General features: G+C 40.1%; 1 protein-coding gene and 3 long non-coding RNA genes across 5 annotated transcripts; 3 read left to right on the plus strand and 1 right to left on the minus strand.

Moving 5' to 3' along the window:
* The first annotated feature begins 8,566 nt into the window (after window positions 1–8,566).
* Window positions 8,567–12,930, plus strand: LOC120903933. The gene is made up of 3 exons (XR_005739676.1): window positions 8,567–9,104; window positions 9,216–9,537; window positions 12,768–12,930. It is a non-coding gene; the product is annotated as an uncharacterized LOC120903933 (long non-coding RNA).
* On the plus strand, window positions 9,562–12,759 carry LOC120903932. The gene is made up of 2 exons (XM_040313609.1): window positions 9,562–10,710; window positions 10,809–12,759. The coding sequence occupies exons 1-2, from the start codon at window positions 10,178–10,180 to the stop codon at window positions 12,292–12,294; spliced, it is 2,019 nt and encodes a 672-aa protein (XP_040169543.1). The 5' UTR covers window positions 9,562–10,177; the 3' UTR covers window positions 12,295–12,759.
* A 6,586-nt stretch (window positions 12,931–19,516) lies between the features above and the next one.
* Window positions 19,517–24,362, minus strand: LOC120904673. Of its 2 annotated transcripts, none has more exons than XR_005739805.1 (5): window positions 24,059–24,362; window positions 23,679–23,994; window positions 23,126–23,269; window positions 22,890–23,057; window positions 19,517–22,806 (listed from the first exon to the last, which is right to left on the minus strand). It is a non-coding gene; the product is annotated as an uncharacterized LOC120904673 (long non-coding RNA). The 2 variants fall into 2 exon arrangements; XR_005739804.1 differs by having other exon boundaries at window positions 23,870–23,994; window positions 24,059–24,356.
* A 141-nt stretch (window positions 24,363–24,503) lies between these two features.
* On the plus strand, window positions 24,504–25,042 carry LOC120902635. The gene is made up of 2 exons (XR_005739451.1): window positions 24,504–24,563; window positions 24,721–25,042. It is a non-coding gene; the product is annotated as an uncharacterized LOC120902635 (long non-coding RNA).
* The last annotated feature ends 2,122 nt before the right edge of the window (window positions 25,043–27,164 follow it).

The following is a 27,164-nucleotide window of genomic DNA, read 5'->3' on the forward strand; positions in this document are numbered from 1 at the left end:
GCCTCGTGTATTTTAAAGGCAAGCAAGAGAGCGCATTCTCTCCGTGGTAGCGCTCCATCCGCCATTTTTAATTCTCAGCCCAAAACAACGGACTTCGGATCCGTGCTTGGGCCGGACCCCCACCGTGTGTTTCTACCTACCCCTCGCCTGAAAATTTCGTTTTCTTTGTCTGTCGGGCACCAACTTGGATCTGCTCGTCACATCGTGTTGTCTCGCTTACACTACAGCATCGAACCATCGCTCCGTATGTCCCCCCCTCCCTCATACGCGTACAAAACCACCAATACAGCGCGACGCTTTGCCGGAGATGGTTGTGCGTGTTTTGTTCTAAGTCCCGCGCGCAGTGTTTGTGCGTTGGTGCGCATTTCGTTCAAAGTCTCGTGCGACGGTGTGTTTTGTTAAAGTGTGAAAAAAAATTAAAAATTTAAATAGTGATCTTTTCGCCAATTACTACCGCACAAAAAATAATCCTTGAATAAAAATCAACGATTTTTTAAATTACATAAGATTTCGAGCACATGAAATCTTTCGCAACCCTCGCAATGTTTGACGGGATGCTACCAACACATCAAAAGCTTGTTGTTTTTCGCTTTCTTTCATGCACTTATTCTAAAACTAAACACAAACACTGTCATTTTTTATTACATTAAACACTTTATTGAAACATAAACATCACACTGGATATCACTGTAAGCAGACGCTCATATTGACGCTCCGTGTTTACATTTGTGATAAACGGTTGTTTTGAGTCCATTACTCGCTAAGTTGTGTGTGATCAGTTGCTGTGTAGTGTGTGGATCCCTGTTAACAGCAGTTTGTTTATCACCATTAATATAAACCTGTTCTGGCTGCATTTATAATTACGTATTTTGCCAACAAGCCAAAATTCACCCATATCAACATGTCTGCTGTGTCCTGTTTGTAATATCGATATTGGCAATACAGAGCACTACGTGTGTGATGGTATTTGTAAGGGCATTTATCATTGCGGCTGTCTGGGTATCAACAACACTTGTATCAAGGAGCTGAAACGCTCAGCTACACCCCTATCCTGGTTCTGCGGTCAATGTAAACAAAATCGTCAAGATAGTAAGTCAGTTATTGAATCCATAATCAACACTGCAATAGCCGATATAAAGAAAGATGTTTTAGGGCATCTCGATCAACAACTCTCGACAATGGGCCCCATCGCGAACGAAAGTCGATAAAATTTATCCGATAGGTTAATTTGCTCGAATCCACCGGTGGAATTTATTTTCCACCGGTGGATAATTTTCTCCACCGGTGGATAATTTCTCCACCGGTGGATAACTCTTTCCGATTCGAGTAGCCATTGATTTTGCCTATCTGTCAATCACACTTTTGTTTACATTTAGAGGTGTTGTTTTGCGGAATGAATAAAATAGTAAATTTTACTTATTTACGGACCATCTAGTGCAGAATCCACACCAGGCCTTAGACAGTACAGACTGTAGGCCTATTCAAACAATCCGGGTAAAGTGTAAAACGGGTTGTAGGCTGAACAAGTCTAGTTGAAACAAAATCGTATGAACTGGAGCACGCGGTTTGAATCCTTTCTGAGCTTGCCACCTTCACTGACGCTTGTCCTGTGCCATATACCATGTGCGTCCATCAACTCCAGCCACCGCGAACGTTGGATCCGTGAACGTCCGTATTTTACGCCCTCGTGCAAAAATATATTGAAACAACGCGGTACACTTATTCCGTGCAATAAGGAGTGTCCAAAACCGCTCACGGTCTCTCGCCCTCGCCAGTCCATTATCCTGGCCTTAATGACTGACGCCTCCAAGTCATCTCCGACCGATACCGACCAATACCCCCCACTCCCCCAAGAAAAAAATTTAAGTGTATTTGATTCAAAGCCAAGAGATGAAATCTCCCCCACCCCCTCTCCCTGCACAACACCTGGGACGATCCTTTCCATGCCTTGAACAAGGACCGTCCACTGAAGACTGGCGAGCTTGATACGACAATGAGTGTGCTTCCACACGTACGATGATGATTGCGTCAGATTTGATAATAATAAAATAACTACGTTAAAATTGTAATGTATGTGATTCAGAAGAGAAGCTATTCAAGTGTACATATTCGTTTAAATGGATGAACAAAAAATTCATTGGGTGACACGTTTGTCACGAGGCGTGGAACATAGCGATGTGTGTGTCAATCCGAACACTCCAGGGCTGTACCCTTCCATAAGCGACCCTCAGTTTTTGGGGATAGTCCGGAAGGTACAAGTAGGCACAACACCTTCGATAGGTGCAAAACAACGCAAACGATTCCGACCGGAACTCGCCGCTCCAACGGATATGAGTTGCTTATAATTTCTTGTACCTAGTGATAATACTGGTCTTCCCAATCTCGTTGCATTTACGTGTCGGAACCGATTCTAACATGCCATAAGGCCATAACATAAGGTTGGATAAAAGAGAAGGATTAGCAGAAAAGGATTTTTTTTGGTTTCTTATTTCTTAGCTTGAACTATAAAAACTAGATACCTGTTATAAACCTAAATTTATGTGTTTTGATTATTTATTTTAAAAACAGGTAAATTTATATTTTCTAAAAAAGAAAATTTTAGCTAAATCGAGTGATAAAACATCTTAAATAACTCAAACAGCGATAAAACATCCTTTTTGCGAGCTGTAAAACATGGTTTTTAATATTATTTAGTTTTCCACTGTTATATCAACTGGGGTAGAGCAGTAGATATGGCTATCCGACTGAAATGTTTTTTTTTATATGAAGTTTTCAACTGCATATCCCACTGCTCGACTTTTTAACCACGTTGCTATGGCGGCAAACACCATTCCACTCCACTGCCAAACCGATCGGTTAGCGAAGATTCTGATTGAGAAAACGCAATTGGATAACATTGGAATTTTGCTAACCGATCGGCTAAATTATCCACTCCGTTATCGACTTTCGTTCGCGATGAGGCCCAATGTTAGAAACACACAAGAACGATGTATTAGTGTCTCTACGTCAACAACTAGCAGATGCACGAGCTGTGTCCTTAGCACAAACACCCACTTATACTGCATCATCACTAATACCTTCATATGCCACTGTAAATTCATCAAATACACCACGACATGAACGCACTGATCACACCACAGATGAACATCAATTAGCAAGTGCACCTAAGCGGAGATTGGTTGACCGCTCACCCCCAACCCATAGCCTCCGCCTGTCCCTCCAACAAGGCATGGTACAATCAGGAACTGCACTGAGAACGGTACCTTACCCAGCACAGCGCCGATTTTGAATGTTTGTCTCACGTCTCTCACCTGATACAACAGAAGATGAGTTAATGTCATATGTACGACAAAAACTAGGTATAAATGATGTGCTAGTGTTCAAGCTGCTACCAAAAAATCGTATCTCAGTAACTTTTATATCATTTAAAATCGGATTTCCTGAATCATTTCGAGATCAGGCATTATCCCCGTCTATTTGGCCAATAGGTGTGGTGTTCCGAGAGTATGAGAGACGCACAGTAAATTTTCAAAACGTTTGGCGGCCCACGATCCCAAACACTCCACAAATAATTCCCGTCACAGAATCACAGACGACAACAATTGGGTCCACACCCCAATCTTCACCAACACCACTACAACAGCCACAACCGATAGAACAACATCCACAGACACCGGAACAACACATATAACCGAAATATATTATCAAAACGTCCGAGGACTAAAAACTAAAACAAATGATTTTAAACTATCACTTACTGAAAACGATTATGAAATTATTTCCTTAACTGAAACGTGGCTAGATGAACATGTTCCAACTAGTTTATTGTTCACTAAGGATTACAATGTATACCGCATGAATCGTAACGAAATGAACAGCTCTCACTCTCGAGGAGGTGGCGTGTTGATCGCTGTACGTTCAACAATAGTATCTCGTGAGTGCCGAGTTCCGATTGGGTCGCTCGAAATGGTGTGGGTGAGAATACAACTCATCAGAAGCTCTCTCTTCTTAGGGTGCGTTTACATTCCGCCTTACCTCAGCGCCAGCGATGAAACGTTTCAATGCTTGTCATATTCAATCGACAAAATTCACGACATTATGAGACCAAACGATAAACTGATAATACTTGGCGATTTTAACCAAAATCGAATTGAATGGAGTAGTGGTTCTGCCCAAAGCGCTATAGGTGATAATCATATAATTGATATCATTGATATGTACCTGTTAAAACAAATCAACAATGTGAAAAATCAAACTGGACGAATATTAGATCTTGTATTAGCTGATGACAACTTAGCAAATCTTATGACCGTTAAACAATCTAACTCTACAACATATTTATTACCTGCTGATAATTCCATCCACCTCTAGTCATATGTGTCAAAATGGAAAAAAAATCTGCTCCGCGTGCTTGTTCTAACAGCAACCAACGAAAACTGAACTTCTTTAAAGCCAACTATACTGCACTTAACACTGAAATAGCAAATACGAATTGGAACTTTCTATATGGTGAAGGAATCACAATCGACGACGCAGTCTTAAAATTCAACGAAACATTAACAAATGTCATAAGTAAAACAGTTCCTCAAAAAAATAAACCACGCAAACCACCCTGGGGTAATCGCCTTCTAGCAGACATGAAAAGGCGAAGTAAAACAGCGTTACGAAACTTTGAGCGTCATAACACAGTTACAAACCGAGAACAACATCGTATTGCGAGAAGATACCGTGCATACAACAGAATGCTTCATGAAAATTATATTACTCGTGTCCAAAACAACCTTCGTAGAAATCCAAGAGCATTTTGGTCATATATAGACTCAAAACGAAATAACAGACAAAGTATTACAGAACTGTCATACAATGGTACCACTGCATCGTTAGAAAGTGACATTTGTGAGTTGTTTGCTTCTCGGTTTCGTGATATATTCAGTCCTCGCATTATTGATCAAGAAAAAATTAACGAAGCCACTTGTAACACTCATGCTGACATGTTAGAGATGCCATTAATTGAAATAAATTGCAAAATGGTAGAAGCTGCAGTGATTAAATTAAAAATGAACTATAATCCTGGTCCAGATGGGATTCCATCTGTTGTACTAAAGAAATGTGTCATCACCTTATTGCCGTATATGACACAATTATTCCGGATCTCATTCTCTTCCGGAACGGTCCCGAAGATCTGGAAAACTTCCTGGATGACGCCCCTGTTCAAAAAAGGCGATCCAAACCTTGCAGAGAGCTACAGAGGAATTACGTCAATGTGTTCATGTGCTAAAGTGTGTGAAATAATTTTTCATGAGATCCTGCTGATTGCATCTCGGCCTTATATCTGCAACGAACAACATGGATTCATGCCGAAGCGTTCAACATCCACAAATTTGGTAAAATTTGTCTCGGATTGTTTTAGTGGCATGGATATTGGCCTACAAACAGACTGTGTGTACACAGATCTGAAAGCAGCTTTCGACAGCATATCACACGATATGCTGCTCGCAAAACTAAAAAAACTAGGACTAACCGAGACTTCTCTCACTTGGCTTCAATCTTATTTAATAGACCGACTATATTGTGTAAAATTTGGACAAGTTGTATCAAATCCGTTTTACTGTACATCAGGTGTGCCTCAGGGCAGTAATCTTGGACCGCTATCCTCCAAATGGCTCTGGACTTATTCGATAAGTGGTGTAAGCGTAATATGTTATGTCTGTGTATTGAAAAATGTGTCGTTGTGTCCTTTACTCGTGCACGTCTACCAGTCTCACATAGCTATAGGATAAACGGACAACTTCTTCAGAAGAAAAGTGAAATACGTGACCTAGGTGTTCTACTTGACACAAAACTGACTTTTAAAACGCATTATGAAGATAACATCAAGAGAGCAAACAGAACTCTAGGTTTATTGTTTTAAATGACGAGGGAATTCAACGATCCAGTGTGTGTGAAATCTTTGTACTGTGCATTAGTTAGGCCTATATTGGAGAACTGCTCAATTGTTTGGTGTCCATCTGCAGAAGTTTGGAAAGAGAGAATGGAAAGAATCCAACGCAAATTCACACGTTTTGCGATACGGCGACTTCAGTGGAGTGATAGTAACACTTTGCCACCATACCATTCGCGTCGTTTACTGCTAGGATTAGAGACTCTCGCTGATAGAAGAAGAAATGCGCAAGCCTTGTTCATTGCTGACCTACTTTGTGGCAATATTGACTGTCCGGAAATATTGGAACAAATCTATTTAAATGCAAACAGGCCAACCACCAGAAATCGACAATTATTAAGAACTAATTTTAGAAATACGCAGTACGGATCTAATGAACCCATTACGGTAATGATGTGCGAATTTAATGCACTTGCAGGACATTTTGATTTTAATGAAACGACACGACAATTTAGAGAGCGAATACGATTTGTATAACATTTAGTCTTTACCTATTACTATTATTATTATTACTAAAGCTTGTGTAACCATTATAAGGCGGACTCGCAACTAAGAAATACAATACAATACAATACAATACAATAAAGTACACACTAAAATACACATTTAGAATCCTTCATACTCACGAATGACGTCATACCGGGTCGAGCCAGGCTGCGGGAAACTTGTCGACAATCTGCGTTGACTCTGTTCAGCAAATTCTTACCTGTCTATCCACGCACTGCATGTGCGTCTGTGCACACTGTTTATTCACTTTACACTTTATCAAAACACACCGGCGCACGAGACTTTGAACGAAATGCGCACCAACGCACAAACACTGCGCGCGGGACTTAGAACAAAACACGCACAACCATCTCCGGCAAAGCGTCGCGCTGTACTGGTGGTTTTGTACGCGTATGAGGGGGGGGGACATACTGAGCGATGGTTCGATGCTGTAGTGTAAGCGAGACAACACGATGTGACGAGCAGATCCAAGTTGGTGAGCTCGCTGAAAGAAGACACACACACATTCACAGACGGCTCGTCAAAGCACGGTATTTGTATTGGTGTTAGTGAAGCGCGCGTGTAAAACAGAATGCGAACTCTCATCGCAGCGCGTTTCTCCTTGCTTCCTCAAGCTTCCTCATACCCCTCGGCCTGAATCACTCAAAATTTGGGGTCTCATTGTTTGCGTGGATTATTATTGTAAATCTGAAGGAGGACTGTTTTGGACCGGTAAAGGAGATTTTGAAGCATTGGATAACCAATGTTGTCAGGGCCTGAGGACATACCGCGGCATTTATTCTTTTCTTCTTCTATTTGGTGTAACGTCCTACGTGGACCTGCCGGCCTATACAGGCTTTCGAGACCTAATTCATTACTACGTGGCCGGATAGACAATCCTTGCTACGGGCTGGGTGAGCTGGAAAATTATATGTTGCAGGTGTATCATAAAACTATCTAGCTAAAGCCTCAGGTATTTTAGTTGATGGACTGATGGTTTTTTTCTGTTTTTAGTTGACTTGTAGTTTTTATCGGATAAAATTGCAACTTTCTAGAATATTACTTTGGTGGTTGTCTTAGGCGGCGCTCTGGGACCAATCGAACAAGACAAACAAACACGACTTTTAGGAATATTTAACGATCAATCGTCAAAGTTAACGAATTCAAATATTTAACGAATTTAATGACATTTAACGAACGAAGTGTCAAAGGTAGAAAGGTAGAAAGACGGCTGCTTGGGAAGTGTCAGTTGAAAACCGCGTGGAACAGAACACAACGTAGGGCAGACAACACAACAACGTTTCCTGAATAAAAGAACTGTATTTCACTAAAATCTCCCAACATATGGTGAGTGGAACCAACATAAAGTGAAAATGACGCAAGCCAAAGCCTCAACCGAAGAAAGTTTCCGTGGTTTCTCGGACTTAGAAACGGAAAATAGCACGATAATAGACAACAGTGCAATGGTTCTTGCTCTCGCCGAAGAGGAACGAGATGGCTTAATAGAGTATTTAGTAAGACTAGACAAATTTGTGTAAAAATAGAGCAAAGCGCCGATATAAACGCACTCGTTGGCCTTCAGACAAGCTCTGGCTGAATACCATTACCAGCCATTTTAGACAAGTGAACAAACTGCTCTACAATGATTTCATACAAAATCTACAATCACAGTTCATCGATTGCCCAACATTATTCTGGCAATTCATGCACAATAAACGAAAGGACAGCAGCGCACCTAATCATCTTGTTTGGAACGATAAACATGCTGATAATCGTTACTGTTGGGGAGTGCCCTCGTGTAGACGGCCTTACAGATGCAGATGCTGAATGGGCCTCCTTCTCTCAGGTGACAGGGACTGTCACCTATAGACGAAGTAAGCACGAAGAGGCCACTCCCCCACGACCCGAGCCGAGAGATAGACGTGAGCAGGTCTCCTTCTAAGCATTTGTAGATTATAAGTTTTATTGTAATAGATATAAGTTTTATCACCTGAGACTGTATATGTTTTGTTTATTGTCAAGTCAAGTTGAGAACGTAGACATAACAGTTACGTCATATGTCAACTATTCGCTGCAAAAATCCAAAGCGTTTATTCTGTTGATTCTACTACCTCATCGCTGCTTGAGGCCCCGGCAGGCAATTGACGTTTCATACTAGGGCGAGGGGTGTTGAAACGCATGGAAGAGCAGGAAGAAACACGGACGAGCGGTGATGAACTGCAACTGTGTGCGTGCAACAGCACCAAACGGCATGTGACGACGTACAGTGTGTGGATGTGTGTGTGAAATTTTAGGCAGCGAAGATGGATCGAGGTTATGTTTACAAAGTGAAAGAGATTGATGCAGAAGCGTCTTTGTGATAAAATATATTTTAGTTTCATATTTTCAGTGTTAAAGTTTGTAATGTGAACTTAAAAGTAATGAACAATGGTGCTATTCTCTTGTGTGCTGTTGGCGAATATTGAAGCGTTGAAATATTGAAGCTTCATATGTTAGTTTGTTGTGCTTAATGTGAAGCAAAAATATGTGCTTAAGTGTTATAAATTAGAAATATTTAAACGTATCCGTCTAATGTTCAGTTGTACCCATCTAATTTTCAATATTTTTGGGTGTCCTTATCGTTTACCAGGAGAAACAGATTGGAGGTTAGATACGTGCAGCTATTTCGCCTCCACAGGTATGTATGTTAATTAAAGTTGTTGTATTTGTAACTTTTCATTACGCTGACATTAAATAACTAATCGGATAAAATTTGCCGTTTAACATTAAGTATAATCGATGTTATCAGTGTTCTTCAGTTGTGTTTCAAGCTGTCCGAAGGCACACAAATCCGATTCACCTCGTATGCACCCAGCGGATTTCATGCGAAGGATATTGGAAAGCCATCAAAGAAGTGGGCATGATGGTAAGGAAACTTTGATTCTTTTTACTTTTAGATTTCTTATCCTTATTTTTGTTTACAACAACCTTGGATCGTCGGCGCCGGCCTTATGGAAACTGCGCGGTCAGAGCAACAACCGGAAGCATTTCGTTCCAGGTGGAAATTATCTCAAGTTTGGGAATTGAAGAGAGTTACGGCACACTGTGAACATCGTTGTAAACAATTGATGGTAATATTTATATAGGTAACATTTATATTTATATATTTATATATATATGAATGCATGTGTTTATCGAATTATTCATTAATTCGGTTATTTATTAATTAGAGCATTAGTTTAGTTACGGAACAGCTTATCCCGGCCTTTCTCGGGTTTAGTTGCTGTAGCTTGACCGCGACGATTGACACCAGAGTTTGTTATGGTCGTATTGTCGTCATATAATCGTGTTATTGCTGTTAACGTACTTTATTTATATCTATTAAGATGCAACAGCATTATTTATTTTCCGGAATATCGTTAGCGTTGTTCCTGCTAATAAGACGGAAGACGTTTGAAATTAGCACCTGTGTCAATCGTCAAACGGTTGACAGTGGGCACTAAAGTACAATAAATGGTAGGAGCAAAAACGCGATGGCTGTTACTGATTTGCAAAATGAAACCAACAGCCATTTTACATGTTTTATCTTAAACAAGCCTTGCACCTGAAAGCTACCAAAGCAAATGTGTATTTCGTACCTCCTGATTTGTGATAGAATAAAAGGTACAGTTCCATTAAAACAGTCGACCGATTGATTGATCCAAAGTTTGAAACGTTTGTGTGGCTTGTGCTGTGTTTGTGAAATTAGTGTTGTGAAAATTAAGTGTGAAAATGATGAAAAGAAAGCGTGAAACAGGCTCCTCTTATAAAATTGCTCAAGCCGATAACAAAAAGCTTGAGGCCGAGTTATTTGGCGAAAGTAGTTCTTTTGGGATGAGCAGCAACCCATCAGCAATTAATGAAGAGGACATTTGTGTGCATGATCTTCTCGTATGTGGTCCTCAAGATGTTGATCAAGAAGAACACAACTATGATTGGATAAATATCGAAGAGATTGACAACAATGAAGACTGCGAAATTATCAACGATGACGTATCCGAGATAACGTTGGAAAATGCACCGGATTCCCCAAAGGAAGATGAGCCAATTGAGGAAGTTATTAGAAACTGGGCTCTAAAAACATATCAGACGCACCAAGCACTCAACAGTTTATTGGCTATTTTGCATGCACGAACCGAATTTAACCTACCAAAAGATGCGCGTACGCTACTTAGAACAAAGCAGTGTGGAAAGGAAATAGTACCGATAGCTGGAGGAGAGTTTTGGTATCCGGGAGTACGATCGGTTCTCCACAACTATTTCCGGTGAGTAAACAATAATATTGTTTTATTCAGGAGCAGGCCGTATTGTTTAACAAGGCTGTTAAAAATGACAAAATCTAATGCATTTTTTCTATTTGCAGTGATGTACAACCAACAGTAAATGAGTTTTCTTTAAATTTCTTTATTGATGGACTACCGTTGCACAAGAGCACCCGAAAACAATTTTGGCCAATACTGATGAGCATTCACGAAATGCCAGAAGTTCCTGTGTTGATGGTTGGCAATTTTTATGGGCAATCTAAACCGAAGAGTTTAGATGAATACCTTCGTCCACTCGTGGAGGAGCTCAATGAGTTGATAGATAATGGTATAAAAATAGCCAAAAAGACCATCAAAATAATTATTAGAGCATTTATCGCAGACGCACCTGCACGAGCGTTCATAAAAGGTGTTGCCTATTTCAATCATAAACTGGGATGCCAGAGATGTACAGTCGAAGGACAATTTAATAAAAAAGCTCGAGTGATGTATTTTTCGAAGATAGACGCACCAAGAAGAACGGATGAAGAGTTTCGTGGAGAAAAGTATGGTGACCACCACCGAGAAAGAACACCTCTACTGCATCTAAAGACAATCGATATCATTCGAAATATTATTATCGCGGATGTATTGCATTTGATAGACTTTGGAATATCACGAACATTAATCGTCGGATGGAAATCAGGAAAGCTAATAGGGCGCAGTTGGTCATCGGAAACGCTGAATTACATAAATTCGCTACTTCAAAAGGTGGAAATTCCGCCTGAATATCATCGCAAATTCCGTCGAATTGAAGACACTGGTTTATGGAAAGCCATTGAATATCACATGTTTTTACATTACGCCAGTTTTATAGTGTTGAAAAATGTATTAACTGAAATGGAATACAAACATTATATGTTGTATTTTTGTGCAATAAGAGCATTTTCTTCGGAAATTTACAAACATTTTTGGCCAGAAGCGGACCGGCTTCTCAAACAGTTTGTTGTAGAGTATGGTGTCATTTACGGTGAACACCGTTTGACTAGCAATGTACATAGTTTGGTACATGTTTTCGAAGATGTGGACAAATTTGGAGTTCTTAAAAATATGTCATCTTATCGTTTTGAAGGTACATTATTTCATGTTAAAAATTCACTTCGAAACGGTCATCAGGTTTTGGTTCAGGCTGCAAATAGAATATCGGAACAATCTTCGAAATCTCGAACGGCAAGAAATAACTCATACCCTTATTTGGAACACGTAAAAAAAGGAGTAGTACTGCATGTAAATTATAATACCACATTTTATCCAACTTCTCAGGCAAATTGGTTTCTAACAAAAGATAATTACATTGTTCAATATTGTAGGGCAACAAAAGTAGGATCTGTTATTAACATTTACGGGAAGGCATTTGATAAAATAATTAGTCCAGATAAATACTGTTCTTCGCCATTGATGGAAGACATTTATGAAGCTGAAGTGAACGATCTTTCTACACAAGAGATGGTATTTTTGATAGAAGATATAAAGTGTAAATTAGTTGCAATTAAAACTGATGATAGTAATTATGTATTTGTACCTCTTATAGACACATTAATGAAGTGAAAATAAATAATAAAATTTGACTTGACCTAAAAGGATGTTTTCCTTTACCTTTTATAAGGTTGGCCGTTATATTGTTTATAAGAATTTAAATGTAATGTTTAAATGTAAATGTATGTTAATGTAATGTATGTTTTTTTTGTATATTTGGTTTGAGTTCTTGGTTAATTATGAATTGGTAAAGTGTTTTACAATCTTTCATTTCATTTTCAAGATATTACGTTGGTGTTTCACCATTTCAGGATTTAGAAATTGTTTTTCTATCAGACGCAAGGACTGCTTCGAAGTTTATTAAAGAATAGATAAAAGCTGTAACATAGTATCAATAGTACATTACAATAAATAAAAATGGAAAAGCAATATTTTTATCAATAAATAATATGTAATATATAAACGGCGATGCGGTAACGGCAACTATGAATAGGTAGAGCAATTTAATTAAATAAATATATTTTTATTTCTTCCTTCTATGGCAGCTTGTTTTAACATTTCCCTGCATGTTTACTCTTGCCGGTGCATGCGTCAGTTTTCTTTTTAAATATTCTTTAACATATTCTATATCTACTTCTATTCCTACGTGGTTTGTGGCGATAGACTTAAATAAGCGCACTGTATTTCGGTATTTACTAAAAGCTATTTTTTTCCTGACGATCCTTCCCAGCTACACCGTGCAAGAAAATTCCTATCAAACAACACGTCTAAAGCCTCATGCATCCTGTTGTTGGCATCCTGGCTGCTGATATCTGCATCTATCCTTTGAGTATAACTGCAAAATGCAAAATCATCTTCAGCTATTTTTGCTTCAAAAGCATCAAACTGTTGTTCATTTCCGATTTTTTCCATGGCTAAACTCTGCGCATTTCTTCTTATACCCTTCATAGGATTCAGTATTGTGGACTGCTCATTTAAAATCACCAATATCTGAGCGCTGCGTGCATCAATTTTCATTAACATCATCCGACAAAGAGGGCAGCAGCTTCCAGAATGCTCTGTTGAAGTAATTGAAAGGACTGTTTGCTTTGCTCCTGCTGCAGTCTGGTGTTCATCGTCGGTGATCATCATTATTGGAGACGAAGGCAGCACAGGTTCGTACACCGAAAACGTAGCAGAACTCGTTGACGGTTTCTGATAACTTTTCCTGGTTATATTTTCAGGCAAATTTATCACAACACTACCAGTTGCTCGTTCAGTCTTTATGTTCGATGTACCGGTGCTTGTCGATGGCTCTTGGTTTCCACCATCGACTATCTTGCCTGGCGGTCGGATCTGGCTAGGAACACCGGTAAAAGATTGCTCAGATATAGCAGTACTCGTTGATGGTTTTTGAACATTAACGCTGATCATTTTGGCTGGTGTACGGCTCACAACACAAACAGATCCTCCAGCAGCCGCTATCACCGATGCAGAAGCACTGGTGGGTAATTGTTGTCTTACAACAGTGGTCTTCATACCACGCTGGTTCTTCGGAGCATGAACTTCGGCAAACGATCCAATCGATGGTACTGCAGATCCCGTCAATGCCTGTTGTCTACCGATCTTCATGCCTGATTGCTGCGGTAGAGCATCAGCAACCGGTACCAATGATGGCGCAGCAGTACTAGTTGACGGTTGCTGTCCATGTTGCTGGCCTAACGGACGGAATGGTGCAGCAACACCAGGTAATGTTGACCGATGATGATTACCATCACCGGCACTCGAGACCAGCGCTGACACTGCATCCGTTACCTTCACCTGTTCAACAACACGAACTGGCATTCTTTGTTGACTGAGCCGTGCGCGCTGACCGGCCACTGAAACCACAGAAGGCACTGCACTTGTTGTCGTGAGTTGTCCAACAACACGGACCGGCAAGCCGGGAGGACGAATGGTACTAGGAACGGCAACCGAAATCACCGTCGGCACTGCACTTGTCGTCGGACGTTGTCCAACAACACGGACCGGCAAGCCGGGAGGACGGATGGCACGAGGAATGGCAACCGAAACCACCGATGGCACTGCACTTGTCGTCGGAAGTTGTCCAACAACACGGACCGGCAAGCCGGGAGGACAAATGGCACGAGGAACGGCAACCGGAACCACCGATGGCACTGCACTTGTCGTCGGAAGTTGTCCAACAACACGGACTGGCACATCTGAATGACGAAACGACTGCACACCCGCAATGGCCGAAGGCATCACTTGTAGAGGAAGTGGTACTTGAGACTCTTCCACAACTTCTTCCTCCAAACGAAGACACGTTAGTTTATCTTGCGTCGACATGGTGTAACTTTTGCAAAATGTACGAAATTGCACTAATATTTTCAAATTTACACAAAAGACACTTTTAGACACTTTTTCACGAGGCACTGACACGATGTATTAACTTTGGAGTCTGAAGTTGAACTAAAATTGTTTAGCAAAGTGTTAGCCCTTTTATACTGCATTTCGAGCAGACTTATGAATGAGTGGGAGGAGTTAAAGGACTTGTGGAAGAAGGAATAGGATATGGTGTAATGTCGAATATTGTGCCTGTTGCTTGTGCTACCGAATGTCGCCAAGCTCACGTACCCGCGTTTTATGTACCTTTTCTTGGTGTTTTCGAGTTACTCGCCACCAACATGCATATCGGCTGGAACTTGGACCCATGCTAAATTGAAGCAAAGTTAAAGTAAGTCTGACCTAAGTCAGTCCGAGTAAGTCAGTAGCTAAAGTAATATAAAGACAGTATGATAAACTGGTTAGTATTGTTAATTTTTTCATTTCAGCTAATATGCCGTGCGAAAAAGCAAAATAAACATTTAATTTTAATGTTTATTAAGCCAAACCGACATAATTTTTTTCATCTAAAACGTTTTTTATGTGTTTTTTCTCATCGCGTTTAGGCGTCGTGTATCAGATCGCAACTGCTAATAATTTCGTCGTCTGAGGCGGACTGTTATGGAGGTACCAAATCTTCAGTGATGATGAATGCGTTCACGAATCTACGAGCCGGTGATTGGCGGTATCCAGATCATCGTCGTACTGTTAGCTTACCTAAGCTACCAAAATTAGTGACAGTGTAAAATGTAAGAGAAAGACAAATTGACGATTAAAGTAATATAATTAAAATTAATGTTTAACATGGATTGCGCTCCACTAACAGTATTTTTCTCTTATATTGTCTATTTCAGTTGTGCTGTGAAGATTACAGCTGGCTCTCACAACCGTCCGGAAGTCGCAGTAATTTGGTAACATAAAGATCATCACCACCGCACGAAGCGCAGCATATTGAAGCAAGCCCAAGCGGACAGCAACCACCTGCAGCAAACGTACGCCGAACGAATGGACGTGGTAGACGCGTTATGATTGCAAGGCGATATTTGCGCTCTGAAAATGCTAGCACAGATGTTTGAGCCACAGAGGTGACGTTCCGAGAGTGTAAAAACTTGCCGGGCCCACAGGTACGTAACAAACGCGCCCAAATCTATGGCATAGTATTGGGTGTTAGTTACACTGGTGCGAGTAGGAAGCGTGCAAATGAAAAAATATGTAAAAATGTCCCCATTATTCCTTTGCACATCCAAGAAACGATCACGAATGATCAGCATGAAATGCACTTGACTGATATTATTCTTTTTCTTTAGTTTCAGATAAGCCGTTCTCATCAATGCCATATCATGTACGGTCGGTTAGTTACACTTCATAACGAAGGACAATCACATCTGGTTAACGGAATGCTGCCAAAACGATGAAGCTGGCTTAGCCCTCGATGACGACGCAACTCCTGCACGTTCGTCGTCATACTATCATTTCAACTGGAGGCATGTTTGTTTTAGGCGGCTACAACATGTTGTTTGAACATGTTGAATAGAACAAACATGTTGATAATGGTAATGTATTGCATTCTCAACGCTTTATTTGTACGAAATGCAAATAACTTTCTTTACTTATTTTATGTTTTATGTTTTAATTTAATTACAGGTGAATGCTGGAACTCCGTGATACCCGTTTTCGTGCGCTGAATAAGGTTTGTATGAAAAATAGTGTATTTTTAGAATATTTTATTTTTCAATAAAGTAACGGTAAATTTGAAATACACTGTGTTGATAAACAACCCGAATGAAAGAAATACACGGATAAACGAATGTAAACAATACACGAAAGAACGGGAGGTCCGTTTCATCCGTACCCCCACGCCCAATCATGTCTTCCGTTGGGCGCCTGAGCCATGCACGGTTGGGCGCCCGTTTCTCCTCCTCCGGCGCCGTCAGTTTAGCTGTCAATTGCCTGCCGGGGCTGCTTTGGAATACACACCTTCTGACGCTTTCTAGGTTTCGCTAAATGATTTCGAGATTAACGGTGATATCATCTGTAATGCCATCAATCGACTGAAAACTTCATATAATCTGGGGCGATGGGATACCGACCATCGTAGCGAAAAAGTGTACTGATGGTTTGCGCGCTCCTCTAGAGACTGTTTTTAAAGCATCGCTTAAAATGGGAAATCATAAACTACGACGTCCTAGTAATGTCATGTATCAATTACATATCGGTTGATCAACATGGCTTCGTACCTAAACGATCCGTAACGATGTCATATATCGTTCGAATCGGAATATCAAATGGATACAGTGTACACTGATTTCCTAGCTGCGTTTGATAGCATCAATCACAACATCCTTCTTGCAAAGCTCGCACAGCTTGGCATTTCACCTCTTGTCATCGATTGGTTGAAATCATATCTGACGGATGTAAGGATATTGACATGTACCAATTACATTCAAATGTACTCACCTTGGTTGCAAAACATCGCACAACTGTCAAAATGTCACAAATACGTATTGTCCAAGGTGGAATGTATAATGAGGTGTAGTTATAGCGCTTTTGGCGATCCCCCCCTGGACACCGATTTTGACAGATGGTTTTCCGCATGAGCCTGTATTGGTGGATTGTCTATGTTTCGCTGGCTCTAAATGTATAGGTATCATTTTTGGCGGTTAAATTCCATATTTACCTACTCACTTTTCATGCTCAGCATAAACAACTCTCAATCCGCGCTATCATCACAGATTTAGATTTTCATTTTTTAGAAAAAAATATATATATCTGATCATTTATTACTCGTCATGCCTACCGCGTGTTCAGTAATTTCATGTAGCAACAGCCGTTGCAAAGTGAAAAAGCTGGGATTGGATGTTGTGTTCCATAAATTTCCGAAAGATGCTGTGTTACGCAGTCTCTGGAAGAAATTTTGTAACCGTGGCGAAGGCTGGGAACCTACTAATTTTTCCATTATTTGTTCTTCTCATTTTCAGCCCCAGGACTATCAGCTGCACAACGCTCCTATGATGAAAACTACAGCATTGCGGAAATTAAAATGTGAGGGTAAGTACTTTTTCTAGTTTTCATTGATTATGATATAATTAGAAGTAATTATTTATAATGTAGATTTATGTGAATTCTGTCTTTAAATGCGTAAATTAATAATCGAAAATGTATCTTCGCACAGTGCGTAGCATTTGTAGTTCTAGAATAAGGGACCGGTGGTAATTCTGACCCGTGGCTGCGGCGTGTGCGCAAGATCAGTCGTTACGAAATCCTTTCTGTTGGTAGAACGAGTTCGGGTGTCCCAGATTTAATACTAGATGCATGAGTAAAAAAATGCGATTCCGATCCGTTGGTTCATCCAGTTTGCGTGTCATCTTGAACCTACTTTGGAGAGACCCGTATTCGCTGCTCCAACCACTTAGAGTTGCTAATGAGGGGGGGGGGGCAACCCGCGTATCACTAGTTCAAAACCTAAGCGATCACAAAAATCTAGCTGAGGGGAGAGAGAATTAGTGGATAGCTTTCCTCGCGAATGAATGTTTGGTGACAAGTGTGTAACTAAAGACACGAGCGAGTAAAAAAGTTAAAAAAACGTTTTTCTTTACTAGTGGAGAGCTAAAACAGAACTAAGCTGTCGGTATGGAGCTTGACTGATCGTCAACTGGCTCGCTGGCCGGCTGGCTGGTTGACTGGTTGGCTGGTTGGCTGGCTGACTGTTTCGATTAGTGCTGATGTTCTTATCGGATGCGCCTGGTCACTCGCCGGAATCAGGTTGCTGTTGCCGGCTGCGCCACACATTAGCGTTACGTTAGTGCTGGGGTGCACGTGTAGTCATGGCGGTAGCTAGCCACGTAACTATATATTAAACAAGAAAATTGTAATGGCGTAGAACGAGGAAGGCTGCTGCATGCTTCCTTTAACTGTTGCCATTTGCTTTTCAGTTCTTCGACCACTGCTAGGCCATCTATTTAGGCCGTAGTGGTTAGTTGTTTAGGCCGTAGTGTCTTGAGAGTCACAGTTTCTTCAGTTTGCTTTATCATAGTTTTAAAATATCTTTCAACGTTATCGGGTAATAATATTAAAAACTTGTTTACATGGTTTGCTTCTCATACAATTTAATAGTATGTTTAATCAGTATTTTATGCAAATGTCGCTAAGAATATTAATAATCAAAGTTAAATAATGTTTCTTGCATTGATTTTTGTCTGTCTATCAGTCTGCCTGTCTGTCTGTACGTGTATATTAGATATAATTATAGTATTTGCTTTAGCTTTTAGTTGCTTTTTTGAATTATTACAATTTATTAATTTTAAAATATGGAATTTTACTAGAAAACTGAACCAAACTGGTCGACGGTTAAAGCTGAACTCCCGGTCTCTGGTCGTCGTGGGGCCATCTATCTATCCGATGGTTATGTTCCAAGACGTTGCGTCACTTAGGGCAACATAATGCCGAACATGGAGCTGTCCGAATGTCCAGACGTCGCTGGCTAACATTGGATAACTTTAGCGTAAAAAAAAGTTATGTTAATGTTTAGGAATGTGCAGAATGCTTTCAAGTGTTTTAATATTATATTAAGCATTTTTTGCTATTTGTAAATAAATTTGAAAAAAACTGCTTCCCTAATGGCTAATATAAAATTCCATAGCCACCTTTCGGTAACTTTGACAATCCTCGAAATGAAATGACGATCATAAAACGAGAAGCGGATGATAAAGATCCATGCAAATCCAATGGCAAGCGTACTACTTACTTTTTTTTGTTTCCAAACCTTTGCCATTAAATGGATTTATATCATTGTTTCTAAACCATAACATTTTACATAACATAAAAGGATTAGTATCGATTGAGGTGTACGATTTTCGTATGTAATGCGTGTAACTTATTTATTAATAATCATTTATTTTTTCATTAATATATTAACACTGTTAAACTTCTGTATATAATTTATTGCTACTGTTTTTATTATTTTAATAATACGTTTGTGTTGTGTTTCGGTTTAAAGCAATTCCATCTGTAATTTCATGCTCGAACATAACTAATGATGAGCAAGAACAATTGAACGAGGTTGTTCTAGAGCAACGCCGACATGAGCTATATCAGTCGTGTGAGAAAGAATGTGCCATGTGCGAAAAAAAAGATGAACAAATTGAATTCCTTAAATCAAAAATTTCTGCCTTAACTGCTCAACTAGAGGAGGCTAAAAACCTAAAAGCAGCAAACCATAATTTGAAAAAGCATTTGGATTCGGTTGTTCAAGAAAATACTGCATTAAAGAAACAAAATGTGAATTTGGAAAAAAATTGGAAACCATTCAGAAAGAAAGCATCCTAAGTTCAGATGTAGTTCCAATAATGAAGAAAATGTTAGGAGACACTCTGACTAGCAATCAAATTGATTTGATTATTAAGCACAAGAAGCGAGTACGATGGACCAAAGAGGAAATTAGCAAGGCGTTTACCTTGAAATATTTTAGTTCGCGGGCATATTGTTACGTAGGAAAAGATTTGAAGGTGCCTATGGCTGCTCCATCCACCTTACAAAGGTATGGACGAAAAATTAACTTAAAGCAAGGCATCTTAGAAGACGTTTTGAATTTAGTTGGAACTGCGGCCAAAACATTTAGCAACAAAGATCGAGAATGTGTTCTAAGTTTTGATGAAATGAAAGTAGAAAGCGTATTAGAATATGACCCGGCAGCAGATGAAGTAATGGGACCGTTCAATTATGTTCAAGTAGTAATGGCTAGAGGACTATTTAAGAACTGGAAGCAGCCAATCTACATAGGATTTGACCAAAGCATGACCAAAGAAATCATAATGGAAATTATTGAAAAATTAAATGAAAAAAATATAAATGTGGTCGCCATAGTTAGCGATAACTGTCCTGCAAATACTAGCTGTTGGAAAGAATTGGGAGCAGTCGATTATAATAATCCATTTTTTCCACATCCCATCACAAAAAAAAATGTATATGTTGTTCCTGATGTGCCTCATTTGTTAAAGTTGACGAGGAACTGGCTAGTAGATCACGGATTCAAGTATCATGATAAGACAATAACAATTGAGCCCCTTAAACATATAGTTGAGGGTCGTATGGCTGCAGAAATGACTCCTGTGTTCAAAATAAATCAAGGACACATCAAGATGACTAGCCAGGAGAAACAAAATGTGAAAAAAGCAGCACAACTTTTATCGCGCACAGTATCTGTATCTTTGCGAAGATATGTACATAGTGAAGAAGCAAAAGATCTAGCTGACTTTATAGAAAAAGTTGATTTATGGTTCAGCGTATCAAATTCATACTCGCCTTATGCTAAAGAGGACTATAAAAAATCATACAATGGAAACGATAATCAAATAAAGGCCCTGAACGACATGCGCGAGTTGATGCTTAATTCAATTGCCATCGGAAAATGTTCGCTTCAGACATTTCAAAAATCAATTCTGATGCAAACAACTGCTCTTCAAATGCTGTATCAGGACATGAAAGAAAAACATGATATTAAATTTATATCTACATATAAGGTAAATATCAATTAAATCACCCATCAAACTGTTTTACAATTTGTTTAACCGTTGCGTATTATTTTCCTTTGACAGTTGAATCAAGATGTGCTAGAAAACTTTTTCTCGCAGATTAGACAAAAAGGAGGGGTTTATGATCACCCTTCGCCGCTGAGTTGTCTATACAGAATAAGAATTATGATACTCGGCAAATCTCCAAGTATTTTACATAATCAGACAGATACCGAAGAAAAAAAAAATCAGCAACAGGATGAATACCTGACAACGGCGGAAACGAATGGCGAAGACACATATGAATCTGTACAAAGCGAAGAATTTCTAGCAGCAACGATGTTTTCCGAAGCTGGAATCAATCCTAGTCTCCCAGATATCAACGCTATGGAAAGGGTCAATGGATTAGTGACCAATGACGACAGTGATTTAGTGAGCAGTGTGAGTAGTAATCTCTCTTCTATGAACGAACAAGAGGCAGATGGATTAGAGTACATAATGGGATACCTCGCAAAAAAATTTAACGCAAAATATCCGGCATTGAACTTGGGAATGCAAACCTTTAAAATAATATCCGAACACAATTATTGTCAACCACCGACATTTGTGGAGCATCTATCTCTGGGAGGACTTTACAAACCAAGCGACGAATTTTTAAACACTGGCAAAAAGATGGAAAAAATATTCCAGAAATTGCACAAAAATGGTACTTTCCATAAAAAAACTGCAATCGTTCGAAGATTAAAGGTGAATATTCAGAAACAAGTCGATTTACCAGCAGAGGTCATAAAATCATTCGCAAAACAGAGAGTGATAGTTCGTATGCGATTTCTGAATATGAAAGCTAACAATGAAGCCAAAGAGGGCACTAGTCGCAAACGCAAAACACAACAGCAAGATCCAAAAGCGCGGAAAAAGATGAGAAAGATGATCAACTAATTGCACCAGAACAGCAAATTCTTGGCAACGGGGTAGGTTCCGAAGCCTCTAAGAAGGCTAACACAGGCTCTCCTATCCAACTCCTATCCTGACACGTCCTTTACGTGCCGAGTGGTAACATGTGTCATCAAATATCCAAGCTTGGGTACACGGGCCCAGTCCCAACCCCTTGGGCGGATGATGATGCATGGCAAAGCAGGAAGGGGGAGGGCATTCTAGATAACTAGGATGCCTTGACGTCGAAAGAATAATTAGACGCTAATGATACATAAAACGTGCACATCAAGACATTAAACATTGAACGCAAACATCTTTCTCATCTGGCCGCACACTGATGAAAGCCCAATGAGAAGTATAAACCGACGAAGGAAGGAACGTAGTAGTACAAACATGGACATCGGAAAAGACGTGCCAGGAGACGAAACCTCGACAAAGCTACAGTGAACCCGGAATGGAACTCTCTTTTTTCTTTTTTCTTTTCTTTTTTTCTTTTCCTTTTCTTTTTTCTTTTTCTTTTTTTTTTCTTTTTTCAAACTGTTTTCACAGGTACGAGATCAGCGCGAAGGACGTCCTAACGATCAAATATGACGCTCACACAAATCTGCAAGAGGAAGGTAACAGGTACGCGGAGTGTTTTAGTGAGGTCGCATAGATCGTAAGCTAACTGTTTACATCTGTATCTGTAATACAGATAGATTACGATCAATGAATCCCACACTACCCACGATATGGACGGTTGGTTGGATATCGTGGGTGCCTTTGGAAGGTTTCACTCCGCGCAAACAAAAAAAAAAAAAAAAATTAGAGGAACGACGAACATGTAGTTCGTACAGTTTATGTAATCTGAATACCTACAATGCCGATTAACGATATCGATGTGTGTATGTTGGTACACTTTTAAACTAGGAGGCGATGTGAGATTTCACGGCAAATTAGTCAATCTGTCCAAAGCGATCCATCGTTGGCAGAATTTAAATGTAGTCCTCTTTCTTCGAACGGAAGCCGGTATAGTTTATAAGATTTCTGCAAAAGACATGCATGATAAATTTAAATATCAATTTGAGGTAAGCGTGCACCACATCGATACACACCGTAAGGGAATATGTAAAAACGAGGAACACATCTAACAGCACGAGTAACAAATCCAAAAGCATTGATCCAAAAGGCGTTGCGTCCGTGTACGATTCCGCATTTGGCAACGATATATTGTTAATGGTGTCTATGACTTGACTCCTCTGCAATTATATTAAAAAGATATATTATATAACTATTTTGTATCGAGTTCCACCTTTCGATCTATTGTAATAAATTTCTTTCCGTCCCTTCAACAGTTCATGGCACATATCTGCCGCATGCACACCTCGTGGCTAGCGCAAGACAACTTCGTCAAGTTCCTGCTGCTCCTTCCCCGCCCGAACGTCAGATAGCGTTTCTGCATTCCACCGTACATCTTTTGGCATTTTTGTTCCAGCAGCCGTCAACGAAAACGAGACCACTCGGTATGCCGTCGTAGCTCCTGGCTTAGATAATGATTTGCCCTTGTCCAGTAAACTAAATGCTTGCTAACGAAAAGCTCCATATACACAGCAGGCACTCTTCATGCAATTGCACTCGATAGGCGTTGATGCCCTGTTTGCCTCTTACCAAATCCTGGGCTACCGTTCCTAGATCACCAGCAGCCGGGGTACAAAGTAGCTTGCGCACACCTTCGACGGGAGAGACTTCACAAGCTAGCGCAGCTTCAAGCTAGTTTTGAACGGTTCCGTCACACGGTGTCCCAGTGGCGAAGGGATTTTTAATCATTCGGCATGAAGAAGCACACCTATGCCGCTTACCTCGTAGCTAATCACCGGCGATATGAATTGTTCGTCGAATAGACCTTCCAAACAGAGGTACACTTCATCAACACCAAAATATTCTCGTCGGTTATCAGTGGCTACTACATTTACTTCCACCGCCCCTAAAATAATATATAATTGTTTAGTGAATAAAACAATCTAATAAATGAACACAATTTAACTTACAACAAAGTGGGGTTGGCTCACCGCTTCGCTACCATCGTGCTGCTCAAACAACCATTCCTAATATACCGCCGTTCCTTCATTCACAACATTTATCGACCTGCTGGTACGATGCGGCACCGTGATGCACTGTATGTAATGCAAATTACGAAACTTTTTCAATTTTCGATCCAATTTTATTTGAAAGCACCGAATCTTATTTAGTTTACTGTACAGCTCTTGGATTGTAAACATTGTAGTCATGATTCGCACACTCACACAATAACAATGCGTGTAAAGACAAGCGGAAAACTAACTGTCAGTTTTCTTCGTCGATTCTTCTTCCACCTAGCTGTCAAAACGGGCTTATAACTTGACCTGATATCTTTACGGTCCTTGGTATTGTCACAAAGAGCACATGTTTAAGGTAGAAGAAGACAGGAAACGCGTCACCCTCAGTTCCCATTGCCACGCCGTGAGCAGCAGACCAATAAAGTGCGCTTCTTAAAATACGGGCAGAATGTATACTGTAAGATTAGATAACATCTTTTCGCAACCATTCACACATACTTCGGGAGTTCCCCAAGGCAGCAACTTACACTCAACATAAACTACGTGACTCTTATTCTCCCAAAACATTCTGTTCTTCTTCATGCTGATGATATTAAACTTTTTTCAATTATCAGGTCAATTGATGATTGTTTCGCGCTCCAGAACAATCTCAACCTATTCAGCAATTGATGTGAGGCAAACCAACTAAGCCTCTATGTGGATAAATGCAGCGCGCTTACATTCAGCAGGAAACGAACCCCTTTAAACTTTTGTTACTCATTGCACAGATACAATTTGTCTCGCGTGTCATCAGTCAGGGATCTTGGTGTGATTCTTGATTCATCACTATCCTTTTGCGAGCATTACCACTCTACTATTACCAAGGCCAATAGGATGATAGGATTTGTAATCAAGTAAACTCTTGAGATAAAAGATCTAATATGTCTGAAAGCATTATATTCCGCATTAGTACGTTCCATCCTAGAGTCTAATTCAGTTCTTTTCTCCCCATACTGTCACGTGTGGACGGCTAGGATAGAAAGCATACAAAAAATATTCTCCAGAATAACAATACACCGATTACAATGGGCTTCATCACAACAATTAGATTACCTGTCACGGTGCATGCTTAATGGTCTACAAACCTTAGAACATAGACGTCAGGCATTACAAGCTACTTTTGTCGCGAAGTTAATCAGCGGGGACATAGACTCTCCCTATCTGCTAGAAAAGCTGAAGCTTTATGCTCCTGAACGTAGCTATCCTCTCAAGATACGTGAGCTATTAATTTTATGTTCTTTCGATCGCGGAGGTGGTCGAATACAATTCACGCGTTACTAATAAACTTAATAACGTATATTCAACTTATTTCTTACACTTGGTGTTGGCTCCGAGCACGCTTCCTTGCTGACCGCTAGTTATTCAGTGCGCGCTGGTGTTTGGCGGTCAACGTCCGTGACCGCGCAACCGATGACCCCCGGATCGATCACACGCATATATTGACGGATGACCATTTGCTGTCATCCGTGAGTTACCGCCGTGAATGAGTCCGGGTCAGGTTAGCTCACAACAAGTAAGACCTACGTTCTCAAGATCTGCACATTCCTACAATGTGCCTATTAACCAAATGATACATAGATTCAACAAATATCAAAGATTCTTCGACTTCAATATTAGTATAGCTCAGTTTAAAACCAATTGTCTCTCGACTGATAGCGCTGTAGCTAAGTTTATAGATGAATTAAGGATTTATGATGTAAGTAAGTGTCCCAGCAAATCTATGCAAAATACTGAATGACAAATAAATAAATAAATAAATAAGTAAATAAATTTTACAATTTTACAAATTTTATAATGTAAGAAACAATTGTACCTGGTAAAGGAGATACGGATTCCAAGGTATGTGATGCTTCTTGATCAAACCAATGTGCAAATTCATTCTTTTGCATATGCTTACGAAGTAGCTTATGGCGCATGCGTTTACCTAACAAATCGTGAAGGCATAGTAAAAATAGGTCTCCTTGCAGCTAAATCTAAAGTAACGCCACTGAAGAAGTTGAGCTTACCACGGTTGGAACTGTGTGCGGCTATGTTGGGAGCGAAACTTTGGAAAACTGCATGCATCTCTTTGAAACAACCAATAACAGAAAGTTATTTCATGAGTGACTATATCATTGTCCTGAACTGGTTAAGGGCTCCGTCGTATACGTTGGCGACTAGAGTCGTAAATAGAGTCGCCACGATACAGGACTTAACCCAAGGCAATCATTGGCAACATGTGAAAGGAAGTGAAAATCCAGCAGACATCCTATCCAGAGGTGCTTTACCTAATCAACTCACTAAGGAATGGCTCCAGGGGCCGCACTGGTTCTCGAATGATGAGTGCACGTGGTCAATTCCTGAGGAGGAATCGGATTTCGATGAATCGCAACTAGAGCGAAAGCGACAAGTGGCTGTAATGACGATGGGCGTTGCAGCACATCTTTTCCTGGATCGGTATTCCTCCTACTGTAAATGTGGTAGAGAGGCAGCTTATTGTATTCGGTTTGCTCAAAGATGCAGGAATTAGCCAGTACTCAGCGGTCCGATTACATATAACGAAATTATTAGTGCGATCCGACGTTTAGCCGTCGATTTACAACGAATTGAATTCCATGTTGCACATCAAAACTAAAGAAGTTGCGACCTTTTCTGGATGATGAAGGTGTTCTACGTGTTGAAGGGCGTCTTAAGCAAACAAACATCAGATACAACACAAAACATCCCATGGTTCTTCCGGCAAAGGACAACTTTACGCGAATTATTGCCAAAGCATACCATGAGATGGCGCTACATGGAGGTGCTTGCATCACCTTGGCAACAATGAGGCAAGATTTCTGGCTTTTAAATGGCACAATATTGGCCAACTACATACACCGAAACTGTTTAACATGTTTCAAGGCTAATTCAACACCAGTTGCGCTGCCAATTGGCCAGCTACCAGTCAAGAGAGTGACACCATCTACAACACAACAACGTTTCCTGAATAAAAGAATTGTATTTCACTAATATCACCCAACAACGACTCTGTTCGATAGGT

Source organism: Anopheles arabiensis, chromosome 3 (genome assembly GCF_016920715.1).
Source record: "Anopheles arabiensis isolate DONGOLA chromosome 3, AaraD3, whole genome shotgun sequence".
Lineage (NCBI taxonomy): Eukaryota > Metazoa > Arthropoda > Insecta > Diptera > Culicidae > Anopheles > Anopheles arabiensis.

Excerpts from the sequence above, each read along its gene's own strand:
- LOC120903932 (XM_040313609.1), top strand. The coding sequence starts at position 10,178 with ATGATGAAAAGAAAGCGTGAAACAGGCTCCTCTTATAAAATTGCTCAA. Across the intron at positions 10,711-10,808 it reads GTTCTCCACAACTATTTCCG|TGATGTACAACCAACAGTAA; the intron begins GTGAGTAAACAA and ends TTCTATTTGCAG.